The sequence below is a fragment of the Ictalurus punctatus genome, chromosome 14 (genome assembly GCF_001660625.3).
Source record: "Ictalurus punctatus breed USDA103 chromosome 14, Coco_2.0, whole genome shotgun sequence".
Taxonomy (NCBI): Eukaryota; Metazoa; Chordata; class Actinopteri; order Siluriformes; family Ictaluridae; genus Ictalurus; species Ictalurus punctatus.
In genome coordinates this window covers 18,201,507-18,224,098 of record NC_030429.2, presented here as the reverse complement: position 1 = coordinate 18,224,098, position 22,592 = coordinate 18,201,507, and the positions used below count along the sequence as shown (strand labels likewise).

The following is a 22,592-nucleotide window of genomic DNA, read 5'->3' as shown; positions in this document are numbered from 1 at the left end:
GGACCACTAGAACACCTTTGACATTTGGTAATGGTTTTAATGGTTAAAAGATAATGATGTATAATGCTATTTGCAGTGGAAACCATTAGAATTTATATGAGGGTTTTTATTGTTTTTTTTTTTTTTCAGCAGGGTTTACTGACTGTAATCTGGAATAAGCGAATCGAGTTCAACAGGGTTAATAAACTGTAAATGTTTAAAGAGGGATAATCTCCAAAAAAATAAAAAATAAAAATCATCAAACATGACTCCAAACATGGCTACAGTTTCCATCACAACGCAGGGTTATAGGATTTTTGTTTCTTTGATTCACCGTTTGGAATGTGACAAAACATGCTTTTCTTTGAACATTTCCAGATTGGGTGTCAATGGCATTTATGAAGTGCTTTGGGAAACACCTTGTATACTTGAATAACCGCATACTATCGTGCTAAACAGTGTGTTAGTACGACACCCTAGCCTATGCTGTTTAGGATGGTAGTATGCGGTGTCAGACTCAACTATGGTCATGAGTCTCTATGGTGATATTTCAGTTATCACACAGCGCCACGTACCGTCATCCCACCAAATCTGCTACAGGGAAGCAGTAAAAACTGGACAGTTCAGTATAGATAAAACGGAATTTTTACTAAACATTTAAGGAAAAACAGAAAACGAAACAAAAACTAGTCTATTGGCCGGAAAAGCGAATTATTACACGAATCTAGAAAAAAAGCATTGAAACGAGAAGCAATGTGTTTGTTTACCATGTGTGGCTTTCACTTCCCGTGTTTATCTAACGCATGTAAGTGAGGAGTTTAAAATCACCCACTGCACATGAATATAATAGTCACAAACCATGATATTGTGTTTAAAAATAAACACCCAAGTCTTTTCTTAGCAACAAAGGAAACATCTTACACGAATCGTGGTCTTGGGTGGCCATCTAGTGGTGTGAGCTTTTATGGTCAAATAATGTTTAGGGGTCATTGCAGGGCCACAGTTATCCAAGGTAATGCTCCTTTTTTGTTCATTGTAACGACTACATTGTTTTACTCCTGCTTTATATCATGTCACGAGCAGCGGGTACATATTTATTTATTTATTAATTTATTTAAAAAAAAGGAATAAATTCTAACCCTCATTAGAAGATCACTTTTATATGCTAAACCAATACCCCACATACTCTGCTTAATTTAATGAATAATATATAACCAATCAAATTCTTGGGTAAAATCCTGATTATTATTATTATTATTTTTTTGGTGCATGAGTATTTAAGAGTTAGAATGGCCAACATGCTTGTGGTGAAAAAGACCTCCCGTAGGCTTTGACAGCGTATAAAACACTGCACAGCAAATCAGAAATGATCATGAAATAATTCAGTGAGTGATCAATTGTCAGCCAACGGTTGTCCTATTATTTGCAATACTGATAAACAGCACGGTCGTGATTTTATAACATGCCTTGAAACTCTTTACTGCTCCATTCAGCATAGAGTTACCTAATCTTATTTATTAATTACAAGCACTACATACATTTAGGTCCTTGTCTTCAAGTTTGCTCCTGGTGAACGACAAACACACCACTTTCGTTTAGGCCCTAAAATAACTGGTAACTTATTATTGTAAACAGATCATCCCAGCAAGCAAACTAATAGGCAAATCAATGTTTAGGAAATGTTAAAGACTCTCATGCTTCACAAAATATCCCATGGATGTGATGTGATTGGAACGTGTTTATTCTTGTGGCTGTAAACAATTTTGAAGTGCACGTCTATTCACCGCAGAAGCCTATGTGAGGTCAGTTTTGCAACATATTTTACTTTATATGCACAATGCTTCTAACAATAAATATGTTAAAAAATTTCTTTAAAATATCATCTTATTCAACCAAAGAGCAAAAAATAGACAATAATGCAGAAACATTTAATCTAGTATGTTTGAATTTCATTTTGAATGGTCATAACTAGGTTTTTGGATAGAAAAAAAAAGTGAGAACAGTGGACTTTGGTGTCTGCAAAATGAAGTACACACTTAAGCAGTGCTCATTAATGAGCAACACAAATTGAAAAGTGTAATTTATTATGTTTTTTGTTTATGGTGGTCAACTTTTGCACTCTTTTAACCAAGCAGAACCAGCCACTGTCAATAACAAGCAGAATAATTCAGCAAAAGTAAGCTTGTTATCAGTTATAAAAACTAGAAGTAACAATTGTTTTTGTTTTTATTCAAAATACTTAAATACCTATTCCAACTGTTGTAAAATATGCATGCAAAAAAATTGTGAAATTCAAAATAGATCCTCAAATTTGAAAAAGTTAGCTGAAAATTTTAAGTTACTCAATATTTGAAGCCAAATTATGGCAACTATCATCTGTTAAGACAAATATGACCAAGGATTACATCACTACAAATACTACACTCCCCTTTCCTTACTCATCAAAAACTGCAAAGTCCAAAGTGAGGGCATATGAGATCTGGTATTAACTTAAATACCCATTTCCAAAAATTACCAATGACAGGAATTTTTTTGACTGGACCGGTTTATAATAAAATGCAGATCAAAACAAATGTATCTTACAAAGTCATGTGAAGACGATATCAAACAAAAACACTAAGATAAAAAAAAATACAAAAGATCTGCCACCATACAAATACAATCAAAAATGACATATTACACAATTGCCTTGTTTTTAATCCTCCAAAAAAAAAAAAAGCAAAAACAAAAACAAAAAAACCCACACAAACTAAGTATGATTTCAGGACTACATTATCAAAACAGAGGAACAAACCAGGGGAGGGATAAAGTACAGTAAACTGTAAAGGGGGAGGACTAATAGGACTGATGCTGTCAGAACAGTAGAGATGCTGGCATGTGGCAGACCTACAACTGTGTAGATGGAAGTCTAAAAATGTTGTATAGTCCTCCTTCAGTAGATCCGTCCTCGACTTCCGTTCCCTCGTCCAAAACCTCTGCCCCGGCCACCTCTGAACCCACCTCTTTGCTCTGAGAAGACAGGATGAATTGTACAGTTTTCAGAGAACACGCTTTCAACTAAGACCCGCTGTCCTCCAACTCTCCTCCAATTCATTGTTCCCTGAATGTGTCTGCTTGGGTATGAGCCATTTGTTGTTTGGTACACTTTGTTTAACTCAGATATATTGAATCTTTCCCTTCCATGAGCCCCAGTACCCAGTTTGTGGAGAAAAGTGACATTTTTGATCATTTATCAGATAAACATGTCTAATGTTAGATCAGATAGATTTAATTTTACATGAATCAACTCAAAACCTTCTCCATTTACAATGAGAGAAGTGAGGCAACACTTTTTTTTTTTTTTAAATTGTGGTTTGATTAGTATCATTGTTTTTTTGCCCTAGTTTTCTTATCAGTTACTTCTAAACTTCTGGATATTCACCAAAGTGAACAGCTGTCTTTTGAGTCTAGCTTTTCTAGTCCTAGATCTTAGTCATAACCATCACACTTTATATAGACATGTGTATATAAATAAGTATGACACGTCCTATGCTGTGCAATCACTGCAAAAACACTGAATACTATGGCTCCAGGTTGTTTTATAGCTAACTGAAGGGCACATTTGCCTAAACACTTGAGTAGTGCCACCTCCTTACCTTCACCCACTCTAGGTTGTTACATATTGGATGACTCAACCAAAAACAATTCACATTGCATTTTTTTTTGGTACATCTAAAAGCAAAGACACTTTACTAGACTTAAAGACATGTATCAGCAGAAGTAGTAGTACACACTAAAGATGGGACTCACATTTGACACCTAGCCAGCCCTGTAATTTATTCCAAATTATATACGATGCACCAGCTCACAACACTGAAAGTCTACAGTAATGCCCAGTTCATCAAACTCACCATAAGAAAAGTTACCAATACTAGCACTGTATTTTCCACTCGGGGGGTTATATATTTGCCGTGCATCCCTCCTGGGCAATGGGGACACTTTCTTTCCAATGGTTCCTGTAGCCACATCCTCTACAGAAGAGCGTTTTTGTCTATGGGATACATAAATGAGGTGTCAGACCATGAGCCCTGAGGTTTAGCATTGCAAAGAAGACTTGCCAGTAGGGATAAGAAGCTTACCCCACAACAGCTGCTGCTGCTGCTGCCGCCTCAGTCTTTTGCACTGGTTTCCAGGACAAAGTGACAGTGCTCTTGTAGGATGGAGGGTTGTGGAAGAGATCCTGAAACAGCCAGCAAGATTATCATTAAAAATGAACCAGTGTAGAAATCACTGAGGAACAGTTGCTGCTTTTTTTATTCTCCATTCACTTATGAGATTTTGCCCAATTAAAGCATTACCTTGATTAGGACATTGATGTTGTTGGTAATTTTCAAAGCCACCACTTTGATTTTATTCTAAAGGAACACAGCAGAAGTTTGTGAATACCAGTAACCATGTTAAAACTGAAGAAGCACCAATTGTAAAATAAATAAATGAATAAATAAAATACTAATCCCAAGAGGAGTTAGAAGCTTAACCATTTAACAATACCTCTTCAGTCTTTAGAGCATCACCAGTTTTGCCTTGCAAGGCCACACGGAGTTGGCGAATGTAAACTTGCAGTCCTCGTGCAAAGTACTGCAGCCTGTAGACCCAATGACCCGAGTGAAATCAAAACTCACATGAGATATGTCACACAACTGTGAATTTAATTTGGTAGCAAGAGCAGACAGACAGACCTGATTTTGAAGTCTTTTAATTTCTCAGCATTGACCTTGTCAATAAGAAAGTCTGGTAGCTTTTTGCCAAGTTGGTGGAAACTGAAGAGGAGGCACTCCACATAGCTGAACTGGAGCTTGGGCTCATCAGTCCCAGCATTTTCCCCATTCTCTTCTTCGGGAGGCAAGGGCATGAACTCCTAAACATTAAGAATGTGACATAATCCATCATCTACATAAAAGTGCTACAGTAAGGTGAAGCTTAAATTTTTACAGATAAAAGGTATCTACAAGTATCCAAAATTTAAATGAATACTTTAAGACTTTCAAAGCCTTTGCAATTTAAGACCTAATTTGTAGTAATGTATCAAGTACAAAAACATTTAAAAAATAACTCATGAGGCAGTAAAACTAGCTGTGTATTCTACAGGTAGAACAAAACTCAAACATTTTAACGTACCTTGAGACTATCTGATACTTAAAGTTAAAAAGTAATTTCACACAAATAAATATGGTTTAGCTCCCTAGTTAATTTCGGTTTTACCAGAAGTTTCTCAAACAGCATCATGAGGTTGGACTCGAGTTTGTCCATGTCACCACAGAACGGACTCATCTCAGCCAGCAGTTTCAGTACCTGAAGAATGATAAGGGATCAGCATAAACAAAATGGCTCGTTTTGCTTTTAACTATGCATATATTAGGTACTACATATTGCAGGAAAAGGTATGACCAGACAAATGAGTGGAATGTTAAGGACATCGTGCTTAGCAATATAAAAATCTGAAAAATTCTTTTCATAATCAGATTTTTTTATTTATACAGATGATGCTCACTTCAAGCTGGATGTCCAGTTCTGCCACGGGGCTGGTGAGCATGCTGAGGTTAGGCAGAACATGTTCGCAGAAGTACGTCACGAATCGAGTGGAATGCACATTTTTCTGTGGGGATAAAAAGAGAGACCACTATTTTTAAATAAGTAAAGTTAAATTTATTACCGTTTAACATATAAACAACAAAACAAAGAATGCAGTGCAGTATAAAATCTATTAAGATTTTGAAGTGGTCAAGCTAATGCTGTAGGCCAGCTCACCGAGAACAGCGGCAGTGCCTGGCGTGTGCATTGCAGCAGGCGGTCCACACTGTCAGCATCAGCAGGGTTGAGGGCCTGCTCCAGGAAGGCCTGCTCCACCACCAACTCCACCAGCTGCTGCCTCCCGCTCACTGTCTGCAAGTTCTTCAAGCCGGACAGCACCCGCATCAGAAGCACAAACTCCTCTCCAGTCACATCCTCCAAAACCTGCACCACAACACAGAACACAGCATGAAGTGACCATCTCACTTGGGACAAAATGCTCTGTAAAAAAAAACCCAAGACCCGTCTGCAAATCCAGTCTATGCTCTCCTCTCCTGTTAGTTTCTCTGTTGTTATTGAATAACTGAATGTTGTTGAGAAGTACCACCTTAGCATGATGCTGCCACCACTATGCTTCAACGTGAAGATGGTATTAAACAGGTGATGAGTAGTACCTGCTTTTCGTCAGACATATCGTGTAGAGTTCAGCCCAAAATGTTACATTTTTGCCTGAACAGACAACAATTTTTTTTTCCTCATGCAACAATTTTTTAAAAAAATGCCTGCCATATATGTTTAACTGGGAAGTGGCGTCTGTGTAGCCACTCTACCATAAAGGCCTGACTGACGGGGTATTTCTGAGATGGCTGCCCTTTTCGGCAAGTTCTCCCATATCTACGGAGGTCTTCTGACGTGCTGTTAGAGTGACCACTGAGTTCTTGTTCACCTCCTTGACCAAGGCCTTTCTGAGTTTGGCTGGACGGCCAGCTCTTGGAAGAGTCTGGGTGGATCCAAACTTAAATTTCATAATGATGGAGCCCACTGAGCTCAATGGAACATTCAAAGGTTTAGAAATAATTTTATATGCTTGTGCTAATCTATGTCTTGACACAAACTGATCACAGAAATGCATTTATCACAGACATTCATAGCAAACAGGAATGAACAGAGTTCAGTTTGAAGTGCCTTAAGCGAGGATCGGAATACCGATCTAAATATTTCAGTATTTGGGTATTTCAGTATTTCAGTAAAGGGGTGTAAATTCTTTTTGAGCCCACTGTATATACTTTCCACATGTGTTTCTCTTAGCCAAGTCAAACATACATTGATGGATTTTATTTCACATTAATGAACTCTAAACATTCTCTACTTAACAGAAAATGGTGCTGTGACATCAGGACACTTTTTGAAAATAGAGTACTCCAATGTTAAAACGTGAAACTCAAAGAAGTGGGTGCTAAGTTTTCAGTGTCTAGCTGAAGTATAAAGGCCCCAATGGCACAAGCAAACACCTCAATCCAACTCCAGGACTATTTAATTTTTTTAAAGACTAATCATTTAAACTTGAACTTGGGCCAGGACTCCCTGGAGGAAAAGTTTTTATATCTCAATGAGACAATCCTGGTAAAACAAAGAATAAAATAAAGGATTCAAGATATTCTACCTTTTTTGTCTCTGTGAAGATGTAGTCCTCAACTTCCTTGGTCAGGGTTTCTTCTGGCATTGTCTTCAATTTGGCAGCGAGGAACCTGATTGCTCTATCTCGTACAACATCCTCCCCCTGTATAATCTGGCTGAAAAGACCTCCAAGCGTCCCTTAGAAACAATGATTAGAGAAAAGTTGGCACACTGGACTATTTCACAAAACACATACAAAAGAAAAACACATACCAACTAGTCACATATTTATTGGTTTTATTTATGAATTTAAATATATAAACATTTTTAGACAATACCTCTCGCATCAATTTTGAATATGGAAATCAGTGCGTTGTTTACTTGGTTGAATTCTGCTGCATCATCTGGAAATGAGGAGAAAAAGCTCATGATCAAAATGGCAAATAAATAGGTCACAATACAACACGACCTCCTCTACATTGTACTGTTATGGTGTCAATCAGATTACAGAATGCAAATGATCATTCCATGCTTGGTCTAAATCACAGCGGTTTAATGCACACCCCAATCAAATCAGTTGCATACAATATTCCTAGTCATGATCAAATCATAAAAACATGACATACCGATACACCTATCTCAAAGACACCCATCAGTTTCTCAAGTGGTGATTATAAAGTGGTCATCTACAAACTAAAACATAAATGTGCACATACACATCTATAAAGGTTTCTTATGTGGTCATTGTATTGGCTGTAAAACTGCTGTATAAGCCTGCTGCTGCCGCTGGCAGTAATTCTTTTCAAATGCACAACGCAGCATTCAGCGGCTACAGGAGGATGAAGTTCCGGGCACCCTAATGACTGCGATTATGCCCTTTTAACCATGCAGCCCAATGACCCAATGATGATCACATTCAGCCACCGTATGGTGGCCAAGCCAGTGGCCGTGGGTGTCTCAATTCCACACAACAAAATTGCAGAGAGGTAGTCATGAAAAGAGACGTGTGCTTGCACATGTGCAATTAAGTCTGGAACAATTTACAGGACACTGACAACACAAGGTTATTTTTACACTGCTGTCAGTCTGGTTTGCGGTACAGGTAACAGAGAAATTTTTTGTAATTTTGTCATCTGGTTTGTTTCTTTTGCTCTTTAGGTGAATGTCTTTTTTTTTTAAAAAAACAAACAAACAAAAAAAAACGAAATTATGTGAAAACTTAAGCCTGTAGAGATATTACATAATGTAATGTGTACTGTTAAAATGTTAACTGTAACAAAATGTAAAAATATGATTTTAGCCTTCCTTTGTACTAAACAAATTCTACCAGCACTTTAACTTCTTACAATTACCTGTCTGCAGTAGTTGTGTGAGGATGTCTGCTACTCTGGGTAAATTCTCTCCAGCTGCAAAGCGTGGAAGTTCTTTGATGGCCTGTCGGCGAATCTGCAAAAAAAAAAAAACAAAAAAAAAAACCGCAACAAATAGATATTGATAAGTGTTGATCATTAGGGCTGTGTGTGTATCGTATCGTCTGATATACCAGTACAATTCCTCCCCATGATAAAGAATTTGTCATCCTGCGATATTGACAATATAGTTGATGACCTGTTTACGCTCTGCAACAGGGGCATCTCACACGTAGGACGAGAACAAGCATGGCAGAAGGTGGAGGTAAGGTTATGAATTCTGTGAGTGTTTTCACTGGAATATTAATTTGAATATAAAATTCATGTTCTATATTTTAGCATACTTGATTGGTATAGTTTAGCATGTGATGATGGCCAGGATTAAGCTGAACTTTTTTTGGATCAATGTTAGTGTTTGCTGATGTGACTTGTGACAAAAAGAGTGCGTTGAACTTTCTATTTCCATTTCGTCATTTATATCGTTACCGCAAAAAATACCATGAAATATCGTGATATAATTTCAAATCTATATAACCCATCCCTACTGATCACAATTGGGGTTTTCTCTCTTTCGTGTTTTGGGGCCAGAGATGACCTTACCGATACATCTTCATCTTCACACAAATCCAACTGTGCGTTAATTGCTGCATCTGCCAGGTCTGGAAAACTGCTGAAGAACTTTGGAATGAACTGTGCAGCCAAACGCTTCTCCTTTGGGCCTCCTTTCACACCATCCAGGATAACCTGGTAGGCATCTTTGTGCTGAAACATAAAAAAAACCCAAACATATTTATTTAAAGTTACATAACTAAGATTTTGGACTGTAGAATAATGCAGTGGGTACCGCTGCCATCTCACAGCTCCAGGGTTCCTGGATCAATTCTGAGATTTGGTCACGGTCTGTGTGGAGTTCCTGTGAAGGTTCTCCGGGTTTCCTCTACCTTCCAAAAAACATGCAGGTAGTAGGGTTGGCTACATTAGAATTGCCCCTATGTTTGAATGAGTGTGTGCATGGTGCCCTGTGATGGATTGTTGCCCCATCCTGGTTCTATTGATACCTCACATCCAGTGTTCCCAGGATAGGCTCCAAATCTACAGCCACCCTGACCAGAATAAAGCAGCTACTGAAGATGAATGAACGAACCAAGATTGCTACTTCTAAATTAAATGTATTACTAAAAGGGTGCACGGCGGCTGAGTGGTTAGCATTTCACCTTCTGTGTGCATGGAATTTGCACGTTCTTTCAGTGCTTTGATAAGACACTCCATGCAGTTCTCACCAGGTTTCCCACTGAAGCTAAGCAGAGTTTACCCTGGTCAGTACCTGTATGGGAGACCTCCTGGGGAAAACTAAGGAAGCTTTAAACTACTGGAAGTGTTATTAGTGAGGTCAGCAGGGGGCGCTCACCCTGTGGTCTGTGTGGAGCCTAATGCCCCAGTATAGTGACAGGGACACTATACTGTAAAAACAAAACCGTCTTGCAGATGGGACGTTAAAGCAAGGTCCTGACTTTCTGTGGTCATTAAAAATTCCAGGACACTTACCGTAATAGAGTAGGGGTATAACCCCGGTGTGCTGGCGAAATCCCCCCATTGGCCCTCTTTTGAACCCTGTTATAAAGCTACTTTTTGGATAAATGTGACAGATCACCTTTCACCTCTGTACTTCACTCTACAGCTACACAGAGCTAAAACTAGCTTGGACCTTAGCTCAATCCCTAACTGCTACAGGATATATTACACTACAGGCTGTAGAAGCCGTTCACTCTCCACAGTACACTTTAATGCACTCTGTTAGCTAAATGACTGCTAGCCCAGGTTAGCATAGCTAGATTAGCTTAGCTAACTGCTGTAGGCCGTATAAGTATTTCTGCAAGCTAAGAGAGACATTTAGAGTAAATTACCCGGTCAGTAAGCTAGATGCGTGTGTTGTACTACAGTACAGATGTACTGCTGGAGGAAATGGGGTTTGTTGTAGCAGCTGGAGGAGGAACACAAACCTGGCTCAGGTCCTCCTTGGCGTCGGCAAGGATGCCGTAGTTACGGTACAGCTCCTCCACTGTGGCCGCCATCTGCGTCAACGAATCCGTGAGTAATGGAAAGTAAACACCTGCTTTTTCCGCAGTAAAATCCCTACCTGTTAGCGCAACCTGATCTAGGGCGTCGGAAAATATCGCAACATCAGACTTTTCTGTCGAATACGAAGCTAAACGCTTTCGTTCGCGCGCTAGCGTACAGCTCCTGCGCTAACTCGTCGCTTGGATTCTGACGCGCGTGACGTTGGTTTCCCCTACCTCCGCGTGCACAGAGAGCTGCTGCTGTTACACCGCCCTCTTGTGGCATGGAATGGGATTTACACACAACTAGTGCAGGTAAATACACTAGTGTTGTGTGTGTGTGTGAGTGAATGAGTCTGAGTATGGGGCAGTGGTAGCTCAGTGGTTGAGACATTGGCATACTGATCAGAGGGTCTTACGTTCGCATCCTAGCACCACCATGCTGCCGCTGCTGGGCCCTTGAGCAAGGCCGTTAACCCTCAACTGCGCAGCTGTATAAAAAATTTGATAAATGTAAATCAATCTGGATCATGGCATATGCAAAAATAAGTAGTATATTCTTAGATTTGTATTGTCTTGGATATGGTGCTAAGGAGCTTATCCTAACACAAGTTGTATAGGTATTCCTGTTCATTAAAAAATATATATAATAAGGGATGAAGTCTAGTTGAAGGTTTGCTGTTATAACATTTTAGTTTAGAACCTTCAGACTTCTTTTAGTCTAACTCAAACAGACCTACACATTTCCTGACTGAATAATAAGTGTTGCTCTGCTAGCGATATGTGCAAATTCTGGTGCAATTCTCATTTAAACAGTATCTCTGATAAAACCCTAAATATTCTTCAGTATATTCAGAATTCAGTTGCCAGAGTCCTGACATGCTGGGAGTTCAGCACACATACTCCTATACTTTTACACTGGCTTCCAATCTCTTCTTGTGTAAAGCCAAGCTTCTACTGATTATGTTCAATGCCCTGCATTATCTCTCACAGAACCTTTCCATCCTTACACTCAAGCTCACACACTCAGATCCTTCAGCACTGGTGGTTCCCAAAACCATAGTAAACTCTGTGGAAGGTAAATCATTCAGAGCAGTGGCCCCTAGACCCTGGAACATCTGCTCATCTCAAGACTCCTATTCAGAATTATTTTTAACAGGTTTTGTACTTTTTGCTTTTTCATTCTATGACTGATCAGAATCACACTATCCGCTATCACCCAGAAGGGTGATATAATTGATTTGTGAAGCTTGTAAAACATCAGTGTATGAACAGCATGAGATAAATAAAAAGAAAACATCCCCATATCTAGCACACAGAACTAAAGTTAAGTAACAACTTCACTCCACTCAGCAGGGTAATGCTCTGTAACACTCCCACACAAAGATTTTCTCTGCAAGGATCAGCATTCAATTAAGGCCACTAAAGCTCCTTAACTGCTTTTCTATTCTGGGAAGACTACATTGATTAAAGGTTGATTTTAGTCCTAAAGGAAACGACTCTACTTGTGAGTGTCCCATTGGATTGGAAACATAAACTGTTATGTTCAGAAAGCTGACGTGTGTTGAAGGTACCTTGGACACGCAGTCATGACTGCATCTATAAAAAGTAGTGACTAACCATGAATGACTAGCCAACCAAGAAAATAGAGTTACACAAGGTAACACTTTATTACTAGAAATATATACAACACTGCACATTGATAAACACAATATTTGTCATAACATTCAAACTGAAATTATAATTAAGACAAAATATTTCATGAAATAAATTACTCCTTAGATCAATACATCAGCAACTCCACTATTAACAAATTGTACAGTACATACTAAAATGGCTCAAAACAAGAAAGTGTCACACAGTGTAGTCAAGTCCATAATCCCAAACAGCTGAAAGCTCAAAGATTTTGCCTAATACTGCATCTGTGTAAACAGTGTTAGCTCAGCAGAGCTGAAATTCCACATAGCTTTGCCACTTCTACAGCAGAAAATGAGCATGCCTCTTAGAGCACAGCACAGGACACGACTCAGCTAATTATAGGTTTCTTGAAACTCCTCTCCCTTGTGCTTTAAGCATTCAACCAAACAATAATGTAGTTTCCAAGTAAGCATTACAGCTGTTCATGTACACAAAAGGCTTTGTATATGAGAAACTGTGGCAAGAAGTTGTAAGTAGACTGTCTTCCAACATAGGTAAAAATTTCTACAGGTCACAATTAAGTAATATTTCGTGTACACCTAATAAATTATTACTTGTGTAAATTTATAACCAAAAACTAGTACACAAATAGCCATGTAATCAACTTCACAGATTGTGCACAACCCCACTGGCTGATTATGAGGAAGTGGAATGCTGCTGAACAATTTAAGTAGTCAAATTGGCTCATACTGCACATTAACTGCTGTGATAATCCATATGACTCCACTAATGTAATCAGTGTAAATACTTGAAATAACGACAGTTCTAGGATTGGACTATATTATGATTCTTACAGAACAGTTTTCAACTCATTTCAGTGTTCTGGCATATCTGTGATTTTGTTGTAGTTGACTGAGAGTCCAGGAATACAAGATGACTGGAGAAAGGCCTGGGAGAAGCAGTTCTCTTTGCTTTTGTCACCTGGCCATTATCACAACAATCGGTTCTGTTTGTCATGGAGAGAAACTGGATGTCTGAATGAACATTGGCGACCGTGTGGCGCCGTATTCCAGCAGTCCTCTCCAGATATGCCTCACCTTCCTGCTCCACAAGAGGCGTCAGCAGCGATTCTGCAGCAAAGTGTGTGATTGTGATCTCTGGCTGGCCAAAGCGAGGTGCAGTCTCCAAACTGGACTTTTCCAAATGACACTCTGGTGCAAGAGTAGGAACAACTGGTTACATTATGTCTTAGTATGAATGTAGCAAGTGATTGTGATAGTCTAAAGCAGGGGGGGTCAAACATACAGCCCACAGGCTAGGACTGGCCAGATAAAAGTTCTAATCCAGCCTACCAAATGAACTGAGAATCTGTATTACAAATTAAAAATTGTCATGTGAACCTCTGTTAATCCACTAGGGGGCAAAATAGAGCAATAAACTAAGGGTCTTAAACTCAGCTTCTGACAAAATATGCTTATAATATAAATTTCTTCATTATGGAACTAACATTTTAACACTATAACCATGTCTCTTTCCATAGGAAATAAGAGCAATAATACATATAACTAATTAGAGGTTTCAAAGCAATGGGGATGAATACTTATGCAATAGCATTTTTTATTTGTAAGTCATTTGTAAACCATATTGATTTTCTTCCCCCTTCAATATTATGGGCTATTTTTTTGGATTCATAATCTCAGGTGAGTAAAACTATAATTTGGATTTTTTTTGGCAGTGACTTTCAGTCTATTAATTTATTTTGTATGTACAGTACATACACTCACCATTCACTTTAATAGGAACACCTGTACACTTGCTTATTAGGGATGGCAAGTGTATAACAGGATCACATGTACACCTGCTCATTTATCCAATCATCCAATTATGTGGCAGTAGCACACTGCATTAAATGGGCTGGCTTGAGTATTTCAGAAACTGCTGATCACCTGGGATTTTCAGACACGACAGTCTCTAGAGTTTACACAGAACGGTGCAAAAAAAATGACAAAAACAATTCTGTGAGTGGGGCTCTGCAGGCTGAAAGACTTTGCTGAAGAGAGACACCAGAGGAGAATGACCAGGCTGGTTCGAGCTGACAGAAAGTCTCTACCAACTCAAATAAGCACTCTACAACCACAGTGAGCAGAAAAGCATCTCGGAACACACAACACATCAACCTTTGAGGTGGATGAGCTACAACAGCAGAAGACCACATCAGCTTCCACTCCTGTCAGCCAAGAACAGGAATCTGAGTTTCAATAGCCTCAGATTCCTGTTTATACATGACAGGAGTGGAACCTGACGTGATCTTCTGCTGTTGCAGCTCATCCACCTCCAGGTTCAGTGCTTTATGCATGCTGAGATGTTTTTTTGCTCAACACAGTTGTAAAGAATAATTATTTGAGTTATTATATCCTTCCTTTCAGATCAAACCAATCTGACCATTTTCCTCTGACCTCTCTTATCAACAAGGTGTTTCCACCCAAAGAACTGTTGCTCACTCAATGAGATTTGTTTTTCACACTATTCTGTGTAAACTCTAGAGACTGTTAAGCATGAAAATCCCAGGAAATCAGCAGTTCCTGAAATATTCAAACAAGCCCTTCTTGACCTGTACCTGCATGATTTTTGCACTGCACTGCAGCCACATGATTGGCTGATTAGATAACTGCATGAATGTGCAGGTGGACAGTGAGTGTACTTTGTAATTCATTTGTGCATTCAGAATATACATGAACACATTTACGAGATGTTTATGTTATTGGTTTATTAAACTGTTTTGTTTGGTCCTGGCTACTTAACATCAAAGGTGTAATGTGGCCCATTACACCCCTGATCTTACCTGAAGTGGAGTCCCTGTGGCTCATGTGGAGGTAGTTACTCAGGTAAGGTTTAATCACCATATCCACTAGTCGTTCTAGAAGGTAGTATTCTTTACTCGGCCCACTAGACTCATGAATGCCCTGTGTTAAAAAAAAAAAAAGCCTGCAGACATTAAATATGTAGATCTGCAGGCTGTGAACTTGCTTTAAAATGTTATAAAACTGAGTGGTACATTGTGAAATGTGTTTGCATAAATATGTGGGATGACATTTATCTTTTAATATCTGGTCAGTATGGCTTGTGGCATTTATAACGATGTTTTATGTAAATAAATGTAAATGAAACATCAGGCTACCTTCATAGAGATATTCAGGAGAAAATTCAAATATTAATGCTTTAAATAAAGTCAGAAGCTGTGTAATAAAATTCCCACCTGTAGTATGAGCAGCATCTGTACTATGGCAGGAGGGTATGAAGTGGTATTCAGAATGTTCTCTAGGGAAAGCTTCAACAAGACCTGGTCCCTAAAACCCAGCAGAGCCATCTGTCTCACAGTTAGCTCCTGACCCTGTGAGTGAGTGTGCACGTGCACGCACACACACACACACACACACACACACAGAGAGAGAGAGAGAGAGAGAGAGAGAGAGAGAGAGAGAGAGAGAGAGAGAGAGAGAGAGACAGACAGAGAGACACGCACAATCACCACATTGTCTATGGACTAGGGCTGGCTAACAACATTCTGTAGTGAATGACACTACTCAGTTACCTGCACAGGATAGAATATGGCTTGAAGAGTTGGCAGGATCTCTGTGAAATATGTTACCCACATTTCAGACAGAGCCTGGAGACAGTTTTCTTCTAGGAGGGAAAAGAACAACAATAAAAGAAAAGAATCTCAGTTAATATTCCATAGTACTCCACAATATCCTCCTCAAACTAAAACATGCATTGCAGGCCCAGGAAGATACTCAGCATTCAAGATACAATATTTTTGGGTACCTAGAACAGTTATTTGACCAACTATATACAAATTGCTTGATGATTATGCTAAAAACATCTGTATAACTATATATTTCAGTACTGACCCTCATGAAGCTGAATTTTCTCCAATATATGTGCCAGGCCTTTGTTCAAGAGCTGATCCTATATCAAATTAGAATGAAATAATGTTAAAGCATAGGTAGATCAACAATAATTAAAAGCCCAGCATTATTTGCACCCTTTATATTTGGGATTAAACTTTGTAAGTAGTTATTTTCATTATGCAGAAACTAGATCTGGAGTAGTCTGACCTGCAGAGAACAACTGAACAAAAGGTTGGAGACAATGTTGGACCTCCTCTATGCACAAACTTTCAAGATGCTTTATATTTCTTGTTAAATAGACTTCCATCTTAAATTTAGAAAGCCTATTTTCTGTAGAGTTCAAATCCGGAGACTGAGATAGCCATTGCAAAACATTGATATCATGTTTCCGGAACCATTTATTCAATGATTTGGTTGCATGTTTGAGGTCATTTTGCAGACTGATGATGTGCTTGGCCAAAATGGTTTGTTTTTTTGTTCATCTGGCCATAACACATGGTTGCCATTGTAATTCTATTGATGCTGTTGGTGATGTATTTATGGGTTGTTCTCAGAAAGGGCTTTTTCATGCTACTCTTACAAACAGCTTGGTGTTATGAAGGTGGCATCTCATTGTTGATTGTGAAACTTTAAAGAATCAACTAAAATGTGCAATTCTGGAACTGTTATCACCAAGTTGTTCTTAGCTTTTTCACCGTCTTCTTCACCGTACAGGGGAGAACAGTATGCCCATGTCCTCCTCCCACAAATTTTCAACTAACTTGAATTTTATTATTTATCATGGACCTGATTTTGCTTAAAGGCACTTCCTAGAGACTGAGAGAAATAAATAAATATTTTATATTTGTTTGCATCTATTTAAAATACTGTTTAGGGTATCAATTTTGCTGTGATTTTTTTAGTTGAAATTTTAAACATCGTGTGCTGTAATTATTTTAGGCAAACAGCTGAGCTCCTTATCTGAACAGTGATCATGTTATACCTGAAAGTATTCTGTAATGAAGGAGCCAAGTTCTGTCTTTTGAAGCCACCTGAGTACACAAAAATATAATGGAGCAAAATGAGCTAAAATCATCATGATGTCCTGTCACTATTAAGCTTGCACTGTGAAATGACTTGTGGAAAGATACTGACACTTAAATTTTACAAATAAATAATTATAGAGAATAACTTCAACTAAATTCACAAAATTTAGTTCAACTAAATTCAAAATAAATTCAAAAACTAAACTGGAGTACATTTGTATCCGTCAGTGCAGATTTGACATTTATTTATTTATCCAAATTTTAATTATTTTTCCCCACCTGATGCTTTCATTCAGACTGTACAGCTCACTGGTCTGTAGCCCTCCTCCTTGAAATACTTTGATGACAGCAGATTGGACACTGCAAAGTACATCAAGTGAATCAGCTTCTAGAAACCAAATGTGATCTCACTGCACCATTTCGATATGGAAATTTGTGAACGATACAAGCAGTCAGAATTGCACAGTCATGTATAGCTAATAAGCAGGACTTCCTCTAAAAGTGTGCCACATAAGCATTTAAAATTCTTGCGTAAATCCTTTCGGAAGAAATGAGGATGTGTATTTCCTTCTCTAAAGTCACCATACACTCCCTTTTTGTCCCTGAACCTCTTACAACTGAATAACATCCTGCTCACCACTTCCTGAAAGTGAGGCAGCAGCAGCCCTATTTCCAGTTAGATATAAAGAGGCCAAAAAGCTGAATTTCTTGTTTTTTGTCCCACATACATGTGCACAGTCAGCATAACCCGCACATATTTTTAGTATGATCATGTTTCCTTAGCAGTGATGTAACACTTTACTAGTTCACACGCTAGCTGTTTTAAATTAAAGGGGAATTATGCCAATTTTTCAAAGACTTAATTAATTTAGTGAAGTATACAAATTGAGCAAAAAGTTTGGAAGAAAATAATTCGAGTTCCCTTTTATTTCCTTATACCATTTGTGTTAGGAACCATCAGTTACAGGATCTACAACAAACACATATAGCAGTTTCACATTCTTCTGCATGTGTCCTCTGAGTTTTTATATTTAATGCAATAAATTGGTTTTGTTTAGGTAAGGTCCTGCATGTATTTCATCTGGCTAAGACAGGCACAGTCTTGCTGCCTAATGCCAACAAATAACTAAATAGAAAAAGTTGTGGCTACTGGTATTCATCAGTGAAGCTGCAGGAAGATATATGGAACTCAACATACAGTAGGCTGTGCTTGGCAAAAAATAGGCTATAGTGGTAAGCTATAGACAAAAAAAATAAAAAATCTATTACAGATCAGATATCTATTAGTCAAGTTTGCTTACTTAACTAACATTTGGCCATGAGCATGAGCTTATTTCTCTGATCATCATCTCTTCCACTTCAATTTAAGTAAGCAGAAAAAAAGTTTCCAAAATTGCCAAGATCATGTGAGCCAGAAAATGGTCGTCGTTGGTGATGTAAAAGGCCGTCATTTTCTCATCTCTAGACACACCGAGTTATTAAATAAGTGGCATTCCAAAGTTTGGCAGCACAGACATTCAATTTTGGTTGACATTTGCTGCAGCTACACCCCAGTTTCCATCAACCTTGTACTGTTTCTGGTTTTCTCTTCTGTAGAACCCAGTTGAAATTCTTACAGCTCTGTGACATTTTGGAAACGACAGACCTGCTGGGAATCCTAGTACTTTGTGAATATTCACAGTAAGTAGGCTAAATGTAAATAAACATTCTTTGTAAATAAACAAAAAGGCTCACAATAGTGGTGTTGACGGATTCTATGTATAGTTTACTGTAACAACATAAATGCCTGGAATGGTTTGGAGGTCAATGTATATGAATCACACTGACACAATATGTAAGCTCTTACATGCTTTAAATATTTCGAATCTCCAGTTCAAACCAGTGCTGTGTAAATTCTCTAGAATGGGGTATTATTCATCAGAAATGTTTTAAATCATTTTGTGTTACTTCTCACTCAGTACATAATGACACGATATTAAAAAAAAAAAAAATCAGCAGAATTTGCCATTTCATTCATTTGTTTGATCTATTAAGCTTAATAAAATCTAGTTTAAATTGTTATTTTCAAGTGTTTTAACTAAAAATCAAAAGGCATCGTTCTTTATTATTCGAGACAAATTCCAAAGTGCCTATACATAAGTAGGATGTTTCAAATAAATCTGCCTGTAGCAGCTTACACCCACCTATTCCAGATACTTGCAGTGGAGAGTTGTAGGGATGGTGAACTTGCGTGAAAGCGGGCCACGTCTGACAGCACTGGTGAGCTCATAAAGCGAGGACGCCGAAAAGATCCCATCACACACTGTAAGTGAAGGCCACCAGGTAAGAGAAGAATGCTAGTGGGTACAAATGAACTCAAGTCAACTTGTACTTCCTCTGTAGAAATGCACTCACGTGAGAGAAAGTGAGTACAAAAACTGTTACAAGAGTGCTGTTTACACCATATTTATCTGTGATGACTCACAAAGATAGATATGCATGTCATACTGAAAGCCACATACAACGCCTAACACAGCCGAGCTCACTTCCTTTAATCTGAACTCTTCCTGCCTAACCCCTGCACGATGGTGTGCCCTGCATGCCTGCGTGTATGGCGTACAGTATAATTTTATTGAAGTAATTGACTTAAATGGTCTGTTAATAGAATTTTAATGCTACTGATACATGTGAATATGACAGCTGTCTCCCTCAAGTCATGCCTCCCTCATCAACTCATGCATGCATATTTAATGAATGTGTTGTACAATTCTGACTCAGGCCATACTGCTCACACATATCCAGGCAGCACTCTACCCCAGCATGCTGTGGCTCAGTCCCACACACATCTGATACCAGATTCAAGGGCTTAAAATAAAGTTTGACAGCACTGTGTCAAAATTCTAACTGTAACTGACTTTTTTTAAAGGCATATTTCCAGGACACATGAATCTGTTAGTGAGTGGCTGGCTGGCAATAATATGGACATTGGAACTTTGCATTGTTTAAAAACAAAGCTACAGACTAGACATTTCCAAGAAGCCAATTTCCTTTAACTGTGATCAGATTGATATATTAGACAGCTTAAGTAAAGGCATAACAACGAGACTGTAAACGAAAATGACATGCGCTCTTGCTTGCCATCTGGTAAACATGGGCATGTAAGCTTGGCAATATTATGCCCATTGCAGTTGATTCATGAGCAGCTTTTGGGCTCTTGGAAACACACTATAATGATAGCTTGCCTATGAAAAGACATGACATTAATCAACATGATGTTATATTACAGATCTCCGCTTATTACATAGTGCCTTCAGATCCAAGTCATGTGGTAGGATTTGTAGATTGTTTACATCAAGGGTGTTATTGTTTTAGGGCATTTAGAGAGTGTGTGTTAAACTTATTCTGCTATCTTGTGATGGTGCCGTCATGAGAAGCTATTCACGAGGGTTCAGCTAGTTAATGTAATTAAACACAGAGACCTTAGAACTGAGCATGGCCTTGATTAGATCATGTCAGCTTAGCTCAGTTGAGAGAAACAGTAATATTTTAGGAAACTGTGAACTTTGAATAGGATTCAGAAAACAAAAAAACATTCATGCTTTCCTATGGATGAAATAATAATAATAATAATAACAATAATAATAATAATAATAATGAACACAGAAATGTTTTCATTTCCCTGCTGAAAATTCCAGCTTAGTCTGACCAGCTACCAAAACACAGGAAGAGCTGCTCAAACTGGTAGACCATCCTTACTAGCTACTGGTACATTTCTGACTTATCAGAACTATTTACTTTAGCACTTATCGCTGCTAATGCAACATTGTAGACAAATTATTTTAAGGAAAATTACACAACAATAAGGCAATTAAAACATATTTCTTGATCAGTTTATTCAAGTAATCAGGAAGCTCTGAAATAACAGTGTACCTGTTTGACCTGGAGCTGCTCTGTCTAAACTGGATTTTTTTCAGGAGAGTAAAAGTTACAGTCGCATAGTACCACTTACAACACTGTTATCTTAAATAACGTTTCATTTAAAGTTTAGAAAGTGCTCAGGGCTACTTTTAAGCCGTTAGGTCGTACTCTGAGCCGCGTGAGGTCAACATCAATGCTGGCTGAGCTTCTCCAGACTGGGAGCATCACGCCACTTTCACTTCAAGTTGGCAAAACGACGCTTAAGAGAGCAGCAGCATCTCATGTAGCTAAAGCACTCTGCTTCAACTTTTAAACCGAGTATTTATTAACAGCAAACATAATTTAGTAGTTAAAAAACAAACAAACAAAAAACAGGTTACTGCATCTCGGACAATTAAGCTGCAGACACACACACACACACACACTCACCGAGTCTTGGTCGCAGCCTGGATAAAGTTGCCTCAGGGTTCACACACTCTTCAGGTACAAAAGCGCTAATGTCTGTCGAAGTATTAAAATTACAGACACAGCAATAAAACTGAAAGGCTACTGGTTAGAAGGCAATGAAATGTGCTTTGAACTAGCAGTGTGTTTGTGTGTGTGTGTGTGTGGGGGGGGGGGGGGGGGGGGGGGGGGAGGAGTTAGTATGTCACCCACTACTGCTTCACTTGATCCGCACACAAGTGGCACTTTTCATGACAGAATACGCGTTATGCCTATTAATTTGAAGTTTAGCTCCTGTGTACTGTTCAGTATTAGGAATGTTGTGTCCCATTCCAGCACGCTGTCTCCTCAGACATTATAGCAGTACACCTGCTTCAGTCATTTTCGATGAATGTGTGAATATTCTCAGGGATTATTAAAGGAGTCATATCATGATTTTTTAATGTTTTCCTTTTGTTTGCGTGTGTAAGGTATGTGCTTGTGCATGTATAAGATCTGCAAAGTCACAAAGCTCATAGTCACCCCAAAGGGATTTATTTTATCTAACAGAGAACACTACTAAACAATGCTGTTAGAAACGAAGCTCCCAAAGCTATGAAGGCATGTGTGCACAGGTGCGAGTGTAAATAAGACATTCTGGTAATGGGACAAACAATAAAAATGGTCTAGATTTACACTAGTCATTTGAAACATTATTTTACCTTGCTAGCTATGTATGTATTTATGTATATATGTATTTGTATGTATGCATGTATGTATGTATGTGTTTATGTATGTATGTATGTATGTATGTTATTTATGTATGTTTGTAATGCATACAATCATAGGTGAATAGCTTCAATTAATGTTCACAATCAAACATCAGAATGGAGAAAATGTGATCTCAGTGATTCTCACCAGAGTGTTTCTCAACCCTTCAATAACTATTGGAGCAGGGATAGTTTACTTATTTCACATCATTAATTATTTGGAGTGGTAATTAAAAACAAACTTCCTTTTTTTCAGTTGTTGTTGTTGTTGTTGTTGTTTGCAATACAGCTTTTTTTTGTACAATCATGATGCTAT

General features: G+C 38.3%; 2 protein-coding genes across 5 annotated transcripts; both read right to left on the bottom strand.

Annotated features, from left to right (window-relative positions):
• Positions 1 to 2,042: 2,042 nt before the first annotated feature.
• On the bottom strand, positions 2,043 to 10,834 carry api5 (apoptosis inhibitor 5). The gene is made up of 14 exons (XM_017486140.3): positions 10,556 to 10,834; positions 9,156 to 9,317; positions 8,499 to 8,592; positions 7,485 to 7,550; positions 7,193 to 7,344; positions 5,767 to 5,973; positions 5,510 to 5,614; positions 5,221 to 5,310; positions 4,698 to 4,876; positions 4,510 to 4,603; positions 4,317 to 4,373; positions 4,098 to 4,198; positions 3,870 to 4,009; positions 2,043 to 2,988 (listed from the first exon to the last, which is right to left on the bottom strand). The coding sequence occupies exons 1-14, from the start codon at positions 10,625 to 10,627 to the stop codon at positions 2,912 to 2,914; spliced, it is 1,596 nt and encodes a 531-aa protein (XP_017341629.1). The 5' UTR covers positions 10,628 to 10,834; the 3' UTR covers positions 2,043 to 2,911.
• A 1,430-nt stretch (positions 10,835 to 12,264) lies between these two features.
• On the bottom strand, positions 12,265 to 21,696 carry prr5l (proline rich 5 like). Of its 4 annotated transcripts, none has more exons than XM_017484573.2 (9): positions 21,513 to 21,696; positions 19,370 to 19,522; positions 17,466 to 17,546; positions 17,144 to 17,192; positions 16,162 to 16,219; positions 15,843 to 15,934; positions 15,507 to 15,641; positions 15,093 to 15,258; positions 12,265 to 13,461 (listed from the first exon to the last, which is right to left on the bottom strand). In XM_017484573.2, the coding sequence occupies exons 2-9, from the start codon at positions 19,480 to 19,482 to the stop codon at positions 13,115 to 13,117; spliced, it is 1,041 nt and encodes a 346-aa protein (XP_017340062.1). In that variant the 5' UTR covers positions 19,483 to 19,522; positions 21,513 to 21,696; the 3' UTR covers positions 12,265 to 13,114. The 4 variants fall into 4 exon arrangements, with proteins under 4 accessions (XP_017340062.1, XP_017340061.1, XP_017340063.1 ...); XM_017484572.2 differs by having other exon boundaries at positions 19,370 to 19,488; XM_017484574.2 differs by having other exon boundaries at positions 15,093 to 15,213; positions 19,370 to 19,488.
• Positions 21,697 to 22,592: the final 896 nt, after the last annotated feature.

What these genes read in the sequence shown, in the direction of transcription:
- api5 (XM_017486140.3), bottom strand. Translation starts at nt 10,627, where the DNA reads ATGGCGGCCACAGTGGAGGAGCTGTACCGTAACTACGGCATCCTTGCC. An exon ending in AGGCACTGCCGCTGTTCTCG is followed by an intron (nt 5,615 to 5,766) that starts GTGAGCTGGCCT and finishes TTATCCCCACAG; the next exon opens with AAAAATGTGCATTCCACTCG. An exon ending in ACATCAATGTCCTAATCAAG is followed by an intron (nt 4,199 to 4,316) that starts GTAATGCTTTAA and finishes TGGCTGTTTCAG; the next exon opens with GATCTCTTCCACAACCCTCC.
- prr5l (XM_017484573.2), bottom strand. Translation starts at nt 19,482, where the DNA reads ATGGGATCTTTTCGGCGTCCTCGCTTTATGAGCTCACCAGTGCTGTCA. An exon ending in ACTGCAAGTATCTGGAATAG is followed by an intron (nt 17,547 to 19,369) that starts GTGGGTGTAAGC and finishes TGTACTTTGCAG; the next exon opens with TGTCCAATCTGCTGTCATCA. An exon ending in CCATATTCTATCCTGTGCAG is followed by an intron (nt 15,642 to 15,842) that starts GTAACTGAGTAG and finishes ACTCACTCACAG; the next exon opens with GGTCAGGAGCTAACTGTGAG.